Source organism: Artibeus jamaicensis, unplaced genomic scaffold (genome assembly GCF_021234435.1).
Source record: "Artibeus jamaicensis isolate MK-2021 breed Jamaican fruit bat unplaced genomic scaffold, CSHL_Jam_final scaffold_1964, whole genome shotgun sequence".
NCBI classification, from domain to species: Eukaryota; Metazoa; Chordata; class Mammalia; order Chiroptera; family Phyllostomidae; genus Artibeus; species Artibeus jamaicensis.
The window spans coordinates 1,722,945-1,736,615 of NW_026522030.1; the positions used below are offsets into that span (position 1 = coordinate 1,722,945).

The 13,671-nt window shown below is 48.4% G+C and overlaps 1 protein-coding gene across 2 annotated transcripts in view; it reads left to right on the forward strand.

Annotated features, from left to right (window-relative positions):
• The first annotated feature begins 387 nt into the window (after positions 1-387).
• Positions 388-13,671, forward strand: part of CDK5RAP2 (CDK5 regulatory subunit associated protein 2) — a 163,880-nt gene continuing 150,596 nt past the window's right edge. For both annotated transcript variants that reach the window (XM_037127451.2, XM_053656144.1), the window contains exons 1-3: positions 388-611; positions 9,648-9,715; positions 12,709-12,776. In XM_037127451.2, coding sequence (XP_036983346.2) covers positions 556-611; positions 9,648-9,715; positions 12,709-12,776 — 192 coding nt within the window. In that variant the 5' untranslated portion in view covers positions 388-555. The remainder of the gene's footprint in view (positions 612-9,647; positions 9,716-12,708; positions 12,777-13,671) is intronic.

Here is a 13,671-nt window from a genome sequence, read left to right on the forward strand (position 1 = left end):
GTTTTAAATTAAGTGTGCAAATTACTACCAGAGTTGGGGTTCTACAGGCAAGGATTTTTTCTAAAGGGAGATAGCACAGGATTATGTGATGAATTTCAAGTCAAGGAGGAAGCCAGATTCCCAACTCCCGCTCAAAATAACGGATCACGGCCAACTTTAGCCCTCAACAAAGATGGAGCCTTCCCTGGCTGTGGCTTGGCTGCCCTCACCAAATATGGCCACCAGACGGTCTTTCCTTAGCTTTGCTGGCCCAAGGGCGGGCGTTCTGCCCTTAGTTAAGATGGCGCCCACCCGCGCTTCACTGCCTGGCCTCTGGTCTCGGCCTGCCGGCTTCACAGCACGCAGCTCGTTGACCCCGCCTCGTTTCCGTAGGAAGAAGCGCCCGGAAAGATGGCGGCGGCTGCGGTTTGAATTCCAGCGGCGCCTCCGGAGTTCAAACAAGAGCTGCATTGGAGGGGGCGGAGGCCTGGAGAGTCGGGCGGGTCGCTACCGCTGGGGGGATCCAGTGGTGCCTCCACCACCCACACTAATGCCACCACCTCCTCTGTGTCCGTGATGGACTCAGTGTTGGAAGAGGACGTCACCCTCCCCGGGACGCTCAGTGGCTGCAGGTGCGGCCCGGGTTTTGGGGGTTCGTGGTAACGAGCACAGGGTTCCGGCTGATGGGAGTTCGCTCCAATGGAGAATTGGGGTTCTTGAGGGTGTTTGAGGGTTTCCGGACAGAGGCACGTGTGGGTTGGGATTTTTTTGTGGGGGGGTCTCTTTGGGAACCCACCAGCTGATAGAGTGTGGAGGGCTGGGGGTCTTGACTGGCACCGCACTCGCCTTTCCTATTTTGGGACATTCTTTGAACAGGACAGGTAAGGGATTCTCTAAAAGAGCGGGGGGGGGGACCTTTTGGAGTGTGGCCATTAGTGGGAGCTGATTGAGGGTCAGGACCGTGAGGCTACTTGATGGTTCATTCTGGTTTCGGGGTTTGCTTTCAGTACGGGGAGTGTAGTTGCTCTGTCCAGACTTGCGTCTGGGGGTCACATAGTGGTGATGAGACAGAGGCAATGGACCGTAGTGATTAAGAACCTCGGCTGGAGTTGAACAGATTGGGTTCAGATCCAGTCCTTTAAACTAACTAGCTGTTGACCTTCGTAAATGGCTTAACCTACTTTCCCACCTGTGAAATGGGGCTGGTGGAAAAGCTACTTAACAGAGTTGGGGTGAGGATTAAAGAAGATGCTTGTCCAGCCATTTGCTTGTTAAGTGTAGTGCGTGGCACATAATCAGTCCCTAAAAAATGGTTGTGTTGCTCTCACCATCACCATCATCATCATCAGTAATATAAATTAGGGAATAGTGACCAGGAGTGGCCTCCCAGTGGACCTGCTCCAAGAGGCGTTCAGAGGCCATATTGCTTGTGCAGCCAGGGTCTCTGCTGATGGGAAGGCCTGAGAGAGCCTTGTACCACTCTAGGGCTGGGGCCCTTTGGGTGTCCCGGACTCCTGGTTGGAGCGTGGGTGAAAGGATGTGGAGGAGAGCCCGGCTGAGACTGTGTAGTGTTTATCCAGGTCTGCTAGGGACAGGCTGCTGACTGAAAGGGGAACCATATTATTTGGTGTGCAAAACTGGGCACCTTGAAGAGTGAAATGGGCACAGTTAATATTTATGCCTGGGCAGCAGGCAGAAACAAGTCCTATACTGAGCAAACCTGGACAAAGAGTTACTTTGTTTATTGCGAATCTATGGTGTACAAGGCAGAGCAAGGCCCTTTGCAGCTCCTGCCTGGTTGGGTCCTGTGGTGGTTCTTCGTGTCTCTTTATCTCACTGCCACTGCCCCATGTATTGTGGCATGACCTCTCATCCAGATTGTCCTCTTTTTTCCTTTACATCTCTAATATTAATGCACTACTTCCATATATTGTCATTCTGACTGCTAAGTTCTTTTTAGAATGTAAATCTGATCATCAGTTTGCTGCTTTGTGTGTCTAATGGTTCTTATTACCATTAAGATAAACTTTATCCTCTCTCAGATTGCTTTTCTCATCTCAGTGCCAGTTGGCCAGACCTACCTGGGTTTCAATCCCGGTGCTGTCACTCAACAATCCTGTGACCTTGGATAAGTCACCCTCTGAGCCTCAGTTTCGTCATCTATAAAGTGGGTGAGCCTAAAAAGGTTAAGCCCATTGTCTGACCCAGGGCAGCAACTCAACAGGTCATCAAGTATTCTCCCTTCCCAGGTATTCTCCACGACCCAAGGGCTGCTTACATTCTTGGCAATGACTCTTATTCACCGGCTTCAGACCCTCCCTGCTCCTTTCTCCACTCAGTATGAAATGCTTTAATATGGCTTCCAGGTCCTTCCTAAGCTGGCCCCCCATTTACCTCATAGCCTCCCTCGTCCTCCCTCTCCCTACCGTGTCTCCTCCCCAGGCCCTTCACTCCGCCTGGCTGCCTATTGAATGAGCTTGTCTTGTTTTTTCCTACTGCTCGGCCTGTGCCCTTGCTGGTCTTGCTGCCTGGACAGCACTTACTACACCCCTTTGCCTTATTAATGCCTGTTATTTTTCAGGTCTCACTTTAGATGTCACGGTAGGACGACTTCACTGACATGTGCCCACCCCCATCGGGGCCCTCTGTACCCTTCCAGCTGTCCCATCCATCCCTGACCCTACCTGACGCCTTACTTACCTTGCTGAATTTCACCGACTAGCACTGTGCAACAGAAATATAACTTGAGCCTCATCTGTAATTTAAAATTTTCTAGTAGCCAAATTTAAAAAAATAAAAAGAAACAGGTGAAATTAACTTTAATAATATATTTTATTTAATTGAATATTTCCATGTATTATTCTAACTTGTAAACAACAAAAATTATTAATAATTACTAAAATTATTTTGCCTCCTTTTTTTTACCTTATTGAGTCTCTGAAGTCCTGTATATATTTTCCACTTGCCGTACATCTCAGCGTGGCTTCACCAAATCAGGCACTCGGTGGCTCCCTGTGGCAGATGGCTCCTGAATTGGACAGCGCAGGCGCACTGTCCACTTTCCATCGCCCAGATTAGACTCTGACCTGTTGAGAGCAGGGGCTGCGTTTTGATCATCTTTGTAACCCTAGTTCCTAACCTGGTATCTGGCTCGTAACTGGGGCTCAGTAACTATTTGTTAAGTCACTGAGTAAACAGCTACCTTTTGACACTATTAATGCTTTGCATGGTGAGGGCACTGCGGCTCAGAGATGGGAAGTGAACAGGTCTGGGGTCCACAGAAAGTGCGTGATGGAGCCAGGATTTAATCCAGGCCTCCTGACTCCATGCCTGGCTTTCAGTACGCCGTCCTGCCTTCTGACTAGTACCTATTCTGAGAGGATTCTGGGAGAATTTTATAGAACTGCTGGTGCGAGAACTGGCCCTAAAGACTGTCAGTATCCAGAGAGAGATGTTCTCCAGTAGGTGGTCATAGTCGAAGAGAAAAGTCCACAGAATGAAATCACCTCATTGTCTGCTAATATGAGCACTCCTCTGCTTGGTGGTTTCCGAGCCCCAGTTCCAGAGACTAAACTAGAGTCCAGTTTGTTCTTAGACTTTTGTTGAATTAGGTTGTCGTGCGTCATTCTCTCTAACCCTGGTCACCTGTGGGTGCCCTGAAGCACTTTCGCCCGGTGAGACTTAGGCCCAGATCCTGGGCCCAGGAACCTTACCCACGCTGAGACCCTGTAGTAAGCCCCATCTGGGGGATTGAAAGAACCTGGGCTTTGTACTCAGATGACTGGATCTGAATCCCGCTTCAGCCAGTCACTAGTGTCTTGCTTGAATAATTTACTTAACGCTTCTGAGCCTCGGTTTCTCTTTGGTGATTTTATCTGTTTGGTTGTTATCTGATAATATCTATTTTATCTGGGTGTCTGCATAGATGAATGGAAGTTGTACGTAGCCTGGCACCTCCCAGCAGTACATTCAGTGTTAGCTGTTTTTCCTGTATTGCTACCACGGTGCACTGTTTCCTCCATGCCCACCGCCCTGGGTCCGTCGCTTTGGTTTCTTGCCCAGGATTCTGCCTGTCCCTGACCGTGAGCTTCCTAAGACCTGGGCCCAGCTTGTTCATCCGAAGGTCCCTCCATTATGTGGCCACTAAAGGTGCTTGCTGTCTGCTTAGGGTCAGACCAAAAAAAGAAATGTTTTCTGATAAGTTTGCACTTTCCTAAAAGTTTGTACACAGCTGGTTCTCTAGCAGTCAGAAGGTGCCGTCATGGAATTTTGTAGAAGGAGGTTGAGAAAGGGGGTGGTGGAGTGAAGTTTCCAGTGCAGGCTGACCTGGGGTCGGGGTGCCTCGGGAGTGTCAGGTGGGAGGAGAGCACTCCCATCCTCACCCATGTGAACTGGGGGCGGGGGCAGGGGCGTGCCTGGCTTGTGGCCCACTGCGTCTTTAGACCCAGGACCCAGTCTGGGACGTAGTAGAGGCTCAACACATATTCCTTGAATGAATCAGTTTTGTTCAGTCTCTGTCTGCAAAGACAGGCCGTGTCACCGTAAGTCCCGTGTGCAGTAGTGAGATGCTGCTTCGTCATCACGGAAACAGTGCAGACGCAGTGCCAGCTGGTGCAGTCTTTGTGGAGCACGGTTTGGCGTCTGTTAACTTTAAACATGTGCCTGCGGGGTTTTTAATAGTTGTATTGAAATATAATTTATAGGCCATAAAGTTCATCTACTTAAAATTACTACTTAATGATTTTTCGGTATTTTTACAGTTGTGCATCCATCACTGTAATATAATTTTAGAATATTTTCATCACCCAAAACGTATGCCCATTAGCAGTTGCTCCCTGTCTTAGCTTGGGCTACCGCAAACAAACAAACAAACAACCGTAGACTGTGTGACTTAACAGACAACAGGAATTTATTTCTCATTGTTCCAGAGGTTGAAAGTCCAAGGCCAGGGTGCAGCATGGTCAGGTTCCGGTGAGACCCTTATCCGGGCTGAAGGCCGCTGACTTTTCACTGTGTTCTCCCGTGGAAGAGAGTAGAGAGAGGGAGCAAGCTCTCGCCCCTTACAGGGCACTAATCCCATTCAGGAGGGCTCCCCCTTCATGGCCTCATCTCCTAATACTATAGCATCAGAGGGGAGCATTTCGGCATGGATTTTGGGGGAGCCCACCGTTCAGCCCATAACACTCCCCATTTCTCCCCGCTCCCCACCTCAATCCTGGGTGACCACACAGTCTGCTTTCCTACTGTGGAACTTCCTGTTCTGGATGTCCCGTGTACACAGGCTCTTACAACATCTTGTCCTCCTGAGGGGACCCACCTCACAGCCTGTGTCCGTGTTTTATTCCTTTCTATGGCTGACAGCAGTCCAGTGTGTACACGGGCCACTTGTGCGCATCCATTCACCGGTTTGTGACATTTGTGTGGTTTCTGCTTTGCTGGCTATTATCAGTAACATTGTTACGAACATTTATTTGTATGCAAGCTTTTATATGGACATAAGTTTTCATTTCTGTGTATAAACTTGGGAGTGGAATTGCTGGGTCCTGTGGTAGCACCGTATCTAACATTTTGAGGAGGGAACTCTTTTCCAGAGTGGCTGCACCATTTTATGCTCTGATCAGCAGTGTGTGAGGGCTGTTATTTCTTCATACCCTCATCAATACTCGTTATTAACAGTCTGTCTTTTTTATTGTAGCATCTGTGGAGGTATGGCATGGTGTCTCACTGTGCTATTGGTTTGCATTTCCCTAATGACTAATGATGTTGATCATTTTTTTCATGTGCTTATTAGCCATTTGTTTATTTTCAAATCCTTTGCCTATTAAAAAAATGGAACATGTTTTGGTCCAGTAGTCCCACTTCTTGTTATCTAGCTACAAGCAGTGCTCACGCATGTGCACAGGGAGAGCTGTATGAGGATGTTTGCACAGCATTGTTTGTAGAAGGAGAACTTGGACACAAGTAGAATTACCAAACTTGGACACAAGTTGAATTACCACCAGCCGATTGTGTAAATCAGACCCTTTCAGCAGCGACTTTCAGACTGTGACCCGCAGCTACTCACAAAATCTGATTCCGCAAGTTGCAATCAGAATTTTATAAAATGGAGTAGAGCAGAGTAGAAAATATCTCAAGAATTTAGGGTAATATCTTTTCTTCTATGGGCAGTACGTTTCTGGAAAGAGTGCTTTAGAATGCTTTGTGGGAGTTAAAACCATTGAGGGAGATCCATTCGTACCGTCGTGAAAATATCATTAGGACACATTCAGTGAAGAAAAGATGCTGCAGAATAATTTATAAAGTGTGATTGCATTGACTTATTTTTAAACCACAAAATAAAACTGTGTCTCTGTCTGGGCAGATACACAGATGAAGGTCTGGAAGGACCTGTGTCTTGCTGACGGTGGTCACTGCCTCTCAGGAGGGGCTGAGATGGGAGTGGGGAGGAGTCAGAGAGAACTTGAGGCTTATCTGCATTTTGGTCTGTATGTATTTCTTCTCTAAGGATAAATCACAGAATGACGAATGTTGAGAGGCAGACAACAGTGTACTGGTTGGTGTAATTGTTTCTTGAAAGCGATGTCCAGACCCTTCCGTGGCTCTCGTGAACCAATGAAATCCTTGGGCCTTGTTGGCTCTGGGTGTGACTGGTCAGGTGTTGCTGCACATTCAGACCCAGAGAGAGATCGCTCCCATTGGGTGGCTGGAGAGCCAGACCCGAGGGTGGGATGGTGAAGCTCAGGTGAGTGCCCATTTATTCACTCAACCAATAGTTGACAGACAGCGGCCATAGTGGCCCTGCGCTGTGGCCGGTGAGCACTGGAAACCCTCTTCTTCCATTCATTCGGACCTCGCCACAGCCCCCTTGAGGGAGGTGTTAGGGGTGCCAGGTGGGGTAGAGGTTAAGAACATGGGGTTTGAAATCCAGCCAGTGTGGCTTTTGCAGCTTATTAACTTTCCTTGGCCTCTGTTTCCTCATTAAAAAAAATGGCCACATTGAACACTGCCACCTACTGCAGAAGGGCCGTGGTGAGGCTCAAGTGGGAGGCAGCCTGTCCTCCTTGTGCCGTCCTGAGTGCGGTGCCTGCTCCGCGTGGTGTCCTGCAGCGGAGGCTCGTTACGATTGTGCTGGACTTTGCTGGATTTGGTCTCAGCTTTGCCACTAATACTTTGTGATTTTGAGCAAGTATGTTCCTGCCCCTTTCTGGGCCTTAGTCTCCCCCATCCGTACCATGATAAAAACCATACTGAAGTCCTCTGGCTTTGCTCGCATAGTTTTGATATCTTGTGAGGCTCCATGAATCCCCAACCTTAGTTCTCAGGCTAAAAATGAGTGATCAGAATGGGAAGAGGGAGGAACTTCGAGCTGGAGGGGTGTCTGGCACTGACTGAAGTGTGCAGATGGCAGTCATAGCATTTTAAAAGTGGATGGGTAAGGTGTCCATCAGCAGATGACTGTAGATAGTCAAAAATGAATAGATAGTGGATAAAACAGCTATGGGACATTTACACAATGGAATACTACTTGGCTATAAAAAAGAAGAGAATTTTACTTTTTGTGACCTTATGGGTGGACCTGGAGAATGTTATGCTAACTGCCGTGTGGAATCTAATGAACAAACTGAACTAACAAGCAAAACAGAGACAGGCTCATAGAGAGCAGGTGACAGTGGTGCAGGGAGGCTGAGGGTAGAGGGTTTGAGCAAAAAGGAAAAGGACTCAGGGACATGGACAACAGGGTGGTGATTGATGGGGGCAGGGGGGTGTAAGGGGACTAAATGGTAATGGAAAAAAGCACAATGAAGATTAAATAAAAAAATAAACTCTAGGGGGGAAAAAGTGGGTAGGTAAAGCCCAAGTGGAAACTTGGCAGGAACCAGACAGGAATTTCTGTTACATAGTGGTTTCTTCTAAGAGTTGGGAAATCAGATTCATTTTTCATACTTCTTTGTTTGCCAGTAGGAAACTTATCAAGGACCAGATTTTTCAGCTTTGCCTACCAGGTAGGTTTCAACTGTGATTGATCTTGGCTTGAGTAACTGATGGGCCGTTTCAGCCAGTGGGAGTCATTCAGCGGCTGTGGGGCTGTGGCGGGGAGAGACCAGGTTGGGAATGTAGAGGCTGGGCTGCAGGCTGAGCTTGACCAGTGACCCTGTGTGTGCCTTGGGGCCCCTGTCTCCAAGAGGTGGTGGTTGAACTTGATTTTAATTTTTAAGAAAATTCAGTTTGGAAAATGGAGTTTTTCCTAGTAATGCCTATTAGAGGAAATTGAGAATTATAGAAAATTAGAAGAGGAAAATCTCTCTCATTTCCACAAGTGATGATTTTAAATATTTCCTTTGTCTTCATTTATAGCCCACCTAACTTCCAAGAAGGGTTAGAGGTGACTTTAGTGTGTCTGTATTTCTTTTATAATTGAGGGCATATTCTACGTAAGTTTTTTCTTGTTATCTTCATAGCAGGCACATTTTATGTAATTACTCTCTTGATGTTGGAATTTTATGATACCCATTTTTTCTTTCTTGGCACTCATCATGGAGGTGCATGCCAACTTTAGGTTTGGTGATCAGGCAGAATTGCCTTCCGAACAGAATGGATTTAGATTTAGAAGTGTGGGAGGAGCAGATTGCCAAGAAGTAGAGCTGAGCTTCCATCAACTCCTAGTTTGCAGCTTCGGACAGAGGCACATCATTGGGGATTAGACGCAAAAGGCTGGGATTCCGGACTTGGTTCTCTGCCTGACTACCGAGCAGCTCTGGATAGGCCGCTGAAATTATCTGGGTCTTAGCGCCCTCCTTCGAAAAGTGCCTGGACTCCCAGGAGATTGGGTGGTTCTCATGATGGTGAATCCTTTGTCGATGACAAGGCGCTGTACCTTTCTGGGGTACCCACGACAGGCAGGTACCTTGCTGGGCACTTACATCCTGTTTAATTGTCAGTTACTTCTTTCCTAGGTGATGGAAGCAAAGCCTGCGGGGTTTGTGGCAGAGCTTAGAGTAGAATCCAGGGGAGTGACTTTTGTGTTAAACCACTCGTCCTATTATGGTTTAGTTTTCTGACAGTGTCTCCAGATCTTCAGTGAACCTATTCTTATATCAGTGTTTCATGTAGTAACACTTCTTGGATCAGTAAATTTTGCATTTTTGTTTGATGGTCTGAAAGCATCTGAATTGGTGCCTGATTCTTGGAAGCTTGATTTTGGTTTTGCTAGGTATATTAATATTAGTAATGACAAAGACAGTAGCTGTCACTTTGCGAGTGTTTACTATGTGCTTTGTGTTTATGTGCGTTAGCTCATTTAATCTTTACAGCTAGAGGGTGGTATTCCCATGTAACCGATTAAGAAAGTGAGACTCAGAAACTTACATGGCATACTGCCTCTGCAACTGCCTCATATGTGGCATCCAGCTTGATGTATGAGTCCGGGAATGAGTGAATGAATGAGTGAATGACCGGTGTTACTGAAGGTCACTCAGCCGTTAAGTGTTAGAGCCAGACTCCGCCCCAAAGCCTGAGTTCCGAACCTCTGCACTGCTGCCTCCCGGGGGCTCAGCTGTGTGCCCTTCCTGGCCACGGGCTGATGATTTTCGTGTGCAGTCTCGGCAGTCCTAGCAGTCCGTGTCGTTCCGTCACTCACTCGTCTCTTACCCATATATTCTCTCTTATAGTGGCCTCGTTCCCAAGTTACCAGATGACCTGGAAGGCATCAGTCTCATTGCTGGTTTGGGAAATGGTGGTAAGTACCCAAAGCTGTGCATTTTTTAAAAATTAGGAACAAGGGAAGTAGCTACCAGTCCATGGGGGCCTTGGGGCCTGGAGCCCGGGAAGGGGCTCTGGTGTCTCTGGGGCCCAGAGCCTGCTCTGGCCTGCAGGGGTACCCAAAGTAGGTGCTCAGGATTTTACATGCGTATTGGTTTGTTACTCACCTCCTCTCAGAAACACTGGCCTAGAGGAATTGATGTCCTTTAGGCCATGTTTCGTGAGGTTTTTTTCCTTGCTACCAAGCTTGTAGGGAGTCAGTCTGTAGTTGCTAAACTGAGTGACTGCCTGGAGGCAGGACACGGGATTGGTGACAGGGTCAGGCACGGAAGACCTGTTGGTCCCCACTGCTCAGCGGCTGGAGGCCGAGGAGAGCGCTGTTTGAACTTGGGTGTGCCAGGGCCCTCCCGGCAGGCTGCTCGGTTCCATGTGCCGGCGGAGGCTCGGCGTTCGGATCCACCCGGGCCTGCCCTGTGGGGGCAAATGGTGGTTAGACCGCAGGGACGGTGCTGAGTAAATAAGCCATCTGTTGTGGTTGAGCTGGGTTATGAGGAGACTTTCTGTTTTGCGTTCTTCATAACTTGTTTCTGAGAAAAATGCAGGCTATCGCAGTTATCTGTGGAAGTGCTAATAATTTGACTTGTTGAAATATCTTAGAGATATTTTGACTTGTGTTGTATTCTCTTCTCCAGACCGATGAAATATGTGCCAAAGGAAGATGTTTTTAGAGCAGGTCGTATGAATGTCACAGGGTTGTTTCTGGACGCTGCTTCAGCGTACAGGCCACCCTTAGGTTTTCCTTCAGAATATGTTAACTTTCACCTGTGACACAGAATCCAGCAGTTCTTGTTTCTGCCCTTCCTGCCCACAGACAGGAGCAGAAAATTGGTAGGCCCGTGTACACGTCTGTGTCGTGCCAGGCTCTGGGCTGAGCACCAGGATTCAGCCTCGAACAGGTCACAGTCAAGCTGAGAGGACAGACGATTAAAGAATTATTATGATAAATCATACGATGAATGTAGTGAGCGAAGACGTATCAAGTGCGGTGAGAGGAGTAAGAGGGAGATTTATCCCTGTGAATGGAGGCGGTGGGTCAGGCACCAGTTTCCCAGGAAACGGATACTGGAGCGGAGACTTGAAGAATGAGGAGGACACAGACAGGTGACTGAGCGTGGCCTGTGTGCCCTGAGTCTGGCGCAGGGCTCTTCCCAGTCCGCCCCTGCCCGGCTCCCGAATCTCTTTTCTGCTGAGTGGTTCAGAGCACCGTGCCCATTCCAGCTCTGGGCCTTTGCGCGGGAAGTTTCTTTGCCTTTTGCTCCTTATCTGCTTCCTTCAGATTCAGCTTGAAGCTCACTGCCTTCCCTGGCTCTCCTCCACTGGCCTTAGGTTTGCTTTCCTCTCTGAAATTTATATATTTCATTAATTTCTGTTGGCTATTTTAAAAATACCCAGAATTAGCCCACTTCCAGTCCGATTCTGACCCTGCTATGGCACCCTGGTCTATTCTGACTCCCGCTATGCCACCCTGGTCTAAGCCACTGTGATCTCTGGTCTAGATTATCCTGGTCTCCTCCTGACTGGTCTCCTGGTTCCCAAGCGCCCTTCAGTCTGTCCTCAGCGGGGCAGCCAGAGGGAGCCCGTGGAAACCGAGTCTGATCAGGTTACTCTTGAGCTCTGAATCCTTTGTGGGCTCCTCGGAGTGCGGGGAAGAGCCCCTGAGGCCACCCACAGTCTGCCCGCCCCCGCACCTCGCTTACCTCCTCTTCCCTCCCTCTTAGTCCATCGGCATCATGGCGGGTCCTCGGATCCACTAGACGCGCTCCCACCTCAGGCTTCTGCCCAGCTGTCACCTTCTCAGCGAGACCTTGCTTATGGTCACCTTAATGTAAAGGCCACCTTATGTAAAATGGCATTCCTTACCCCAGCCTTGGTATTTCTTCTCCTTGTCCACTTTGTTTTCTCTATTGCATTGATCACATTGTAACATATTATGAATTGCCCTATTATTTTGTTTATTGTCTCTTTCCTCTTCCTGGAATATGAGCTCCATTTGTTCGTTTTGTTTCCTGACATAGCCACATCTAGAATGATGCCTGGCAGAGAAGAGGCCCTCCACGCGTATCTGTCGGAAGGGTGCTTTCATTCACTCAGCACGCGTTCACTCGCCAGCTGAGAAGTGCCAGGCACAACCCTTGTGCAGTGTGACAGTTCCTGTCCGTCTCTCTCTTGCCCACTAGAGTGGGGACCTCTTGGGCCCTGGATCAGGGTCTCTGTTTCCCCAGCGCCTGGCACAGAATAGGGGAGAAGGAAATGTTTGCTCAGTTAAAGAAGCAGTGGGGAAATTTGGGTTTTGGCGAAGTCTTTAATCATTCCATAGCAGCGATCGGCAGCTTCTGACCCACTGTCTGCTTTGGAAAATAAGCTTTTATTGGAGCACAGCTTCGTTATTTATGAGTTGCCTGTGCCTATTTTTGTGTTTCAGCAGAAGAGTTAGTGTTACTACATTGTAGCAGATTTTAGGCTTTATATGTGGCCTGCAGAACCTAAACTATTTGTTGTCTAGTGTCCTAACAGTTTTGTGACTCCTGATGTCAGGTCAGTTAGACATACTCTGTTTCGGTTGCTGACATGTGACACGCTGTCCTGGTCGGCAGAACGACTTTACGACGAACAGTAAGGAAGGACATGTCAGGACAGTTCTGCTTTGCCACACACCCAGTGCGTTTTCCGGGTTCATTCTCTGATGCATACTCACTATATTGGGGCTAGTTTAAATAACTTGTAAATATTTGAAATCTAATGGATTAGAGCCTTCACTGGACTCAGACCAGTGAATCACAATAGACAAAAAGCACCAGCAGAATATACCGTGGAAGGTGTTCATATTCTTTCTTCTCTGGGCTCTGTTCCCTAATGGGGATGCCGGCGATTTGTATACGGTGACGTTCTGTCTGTTTTACCTTTTTATAGTGCTCCCAAAAGTGTCCGAAGAAACAGTGTCTCCCACCAGAGCCCGGAACATGAAGGACTTTGAAAATGTAAGTGGAGATACCAAGTTTCTGTCCCTAAAAAACCTTGCCCAGTGGCACCGTCTAAGCAGGCCCAGGAGGAAGCCGTGCTTCTCGACAAGCGTCTGAGCCGGGTAACGCCCAGTGTGGAGGAGCGCCTGGTCTCGTGGGACTTCTTCGCACAACTTGTACACCCGGCACAGTTGGCGCTTCAGGACGTGGGCTGGTTATGGGTTCTAACAGGGCGGGCAGTTTCCAGCTTAGGGGAGGGTGGTGTGCTTCTGTGTCCCGAATGTGAGGACAGGACCTTACTGCACAGTTGAGAGGAGCTCATGTCTGTCAAAGGCTTTCTTGTAATGTCAGGCACCTTGTTAATGGTCCCTGTTTGACCTCTGCTGCACATCTGTGAGGGGTTTTCTTATGTCCATTTTACAGATAAGGAATCACAGGACGCTTTAGCGGCAGAGCTTGGACTTGAATCCAGGTTTTTAATGACTCCACAGCCATTACTTTCCCACCGCATTGGGGCGACTCCTGGCCTTCTGTGGGCTTCCTCTTTGTGGCTGTCGAGCGGAATGCGAGCAGCCCGGACCCAGCACTGCTGTGATTGTCCCAGGATGGGCGACTGGGCGGTCGATGCGGCTTCCGCACCTGATGTCTTTCGGCACCGGGTTGTCCATTTGTTAGTGGAGGGTGCTTGTTGTCAAATAACAGGAAAATAAGGTTATTTTCCCAATTCCAAATCTTTTTAACAAGTTACCTGTTCAACATTCTCATTTATCATGGGAGGAATTAGACCCTTCTTCATTTGCAACCAAATGAAACCGCACTGTGCAGGACAGGGGGCTATTCATCAGACAGAGGACGGAGGACACGGGAGCAGGACGTCCCACGACTGTGCTTCTCTCTCCCCAGTTGTCGTTAC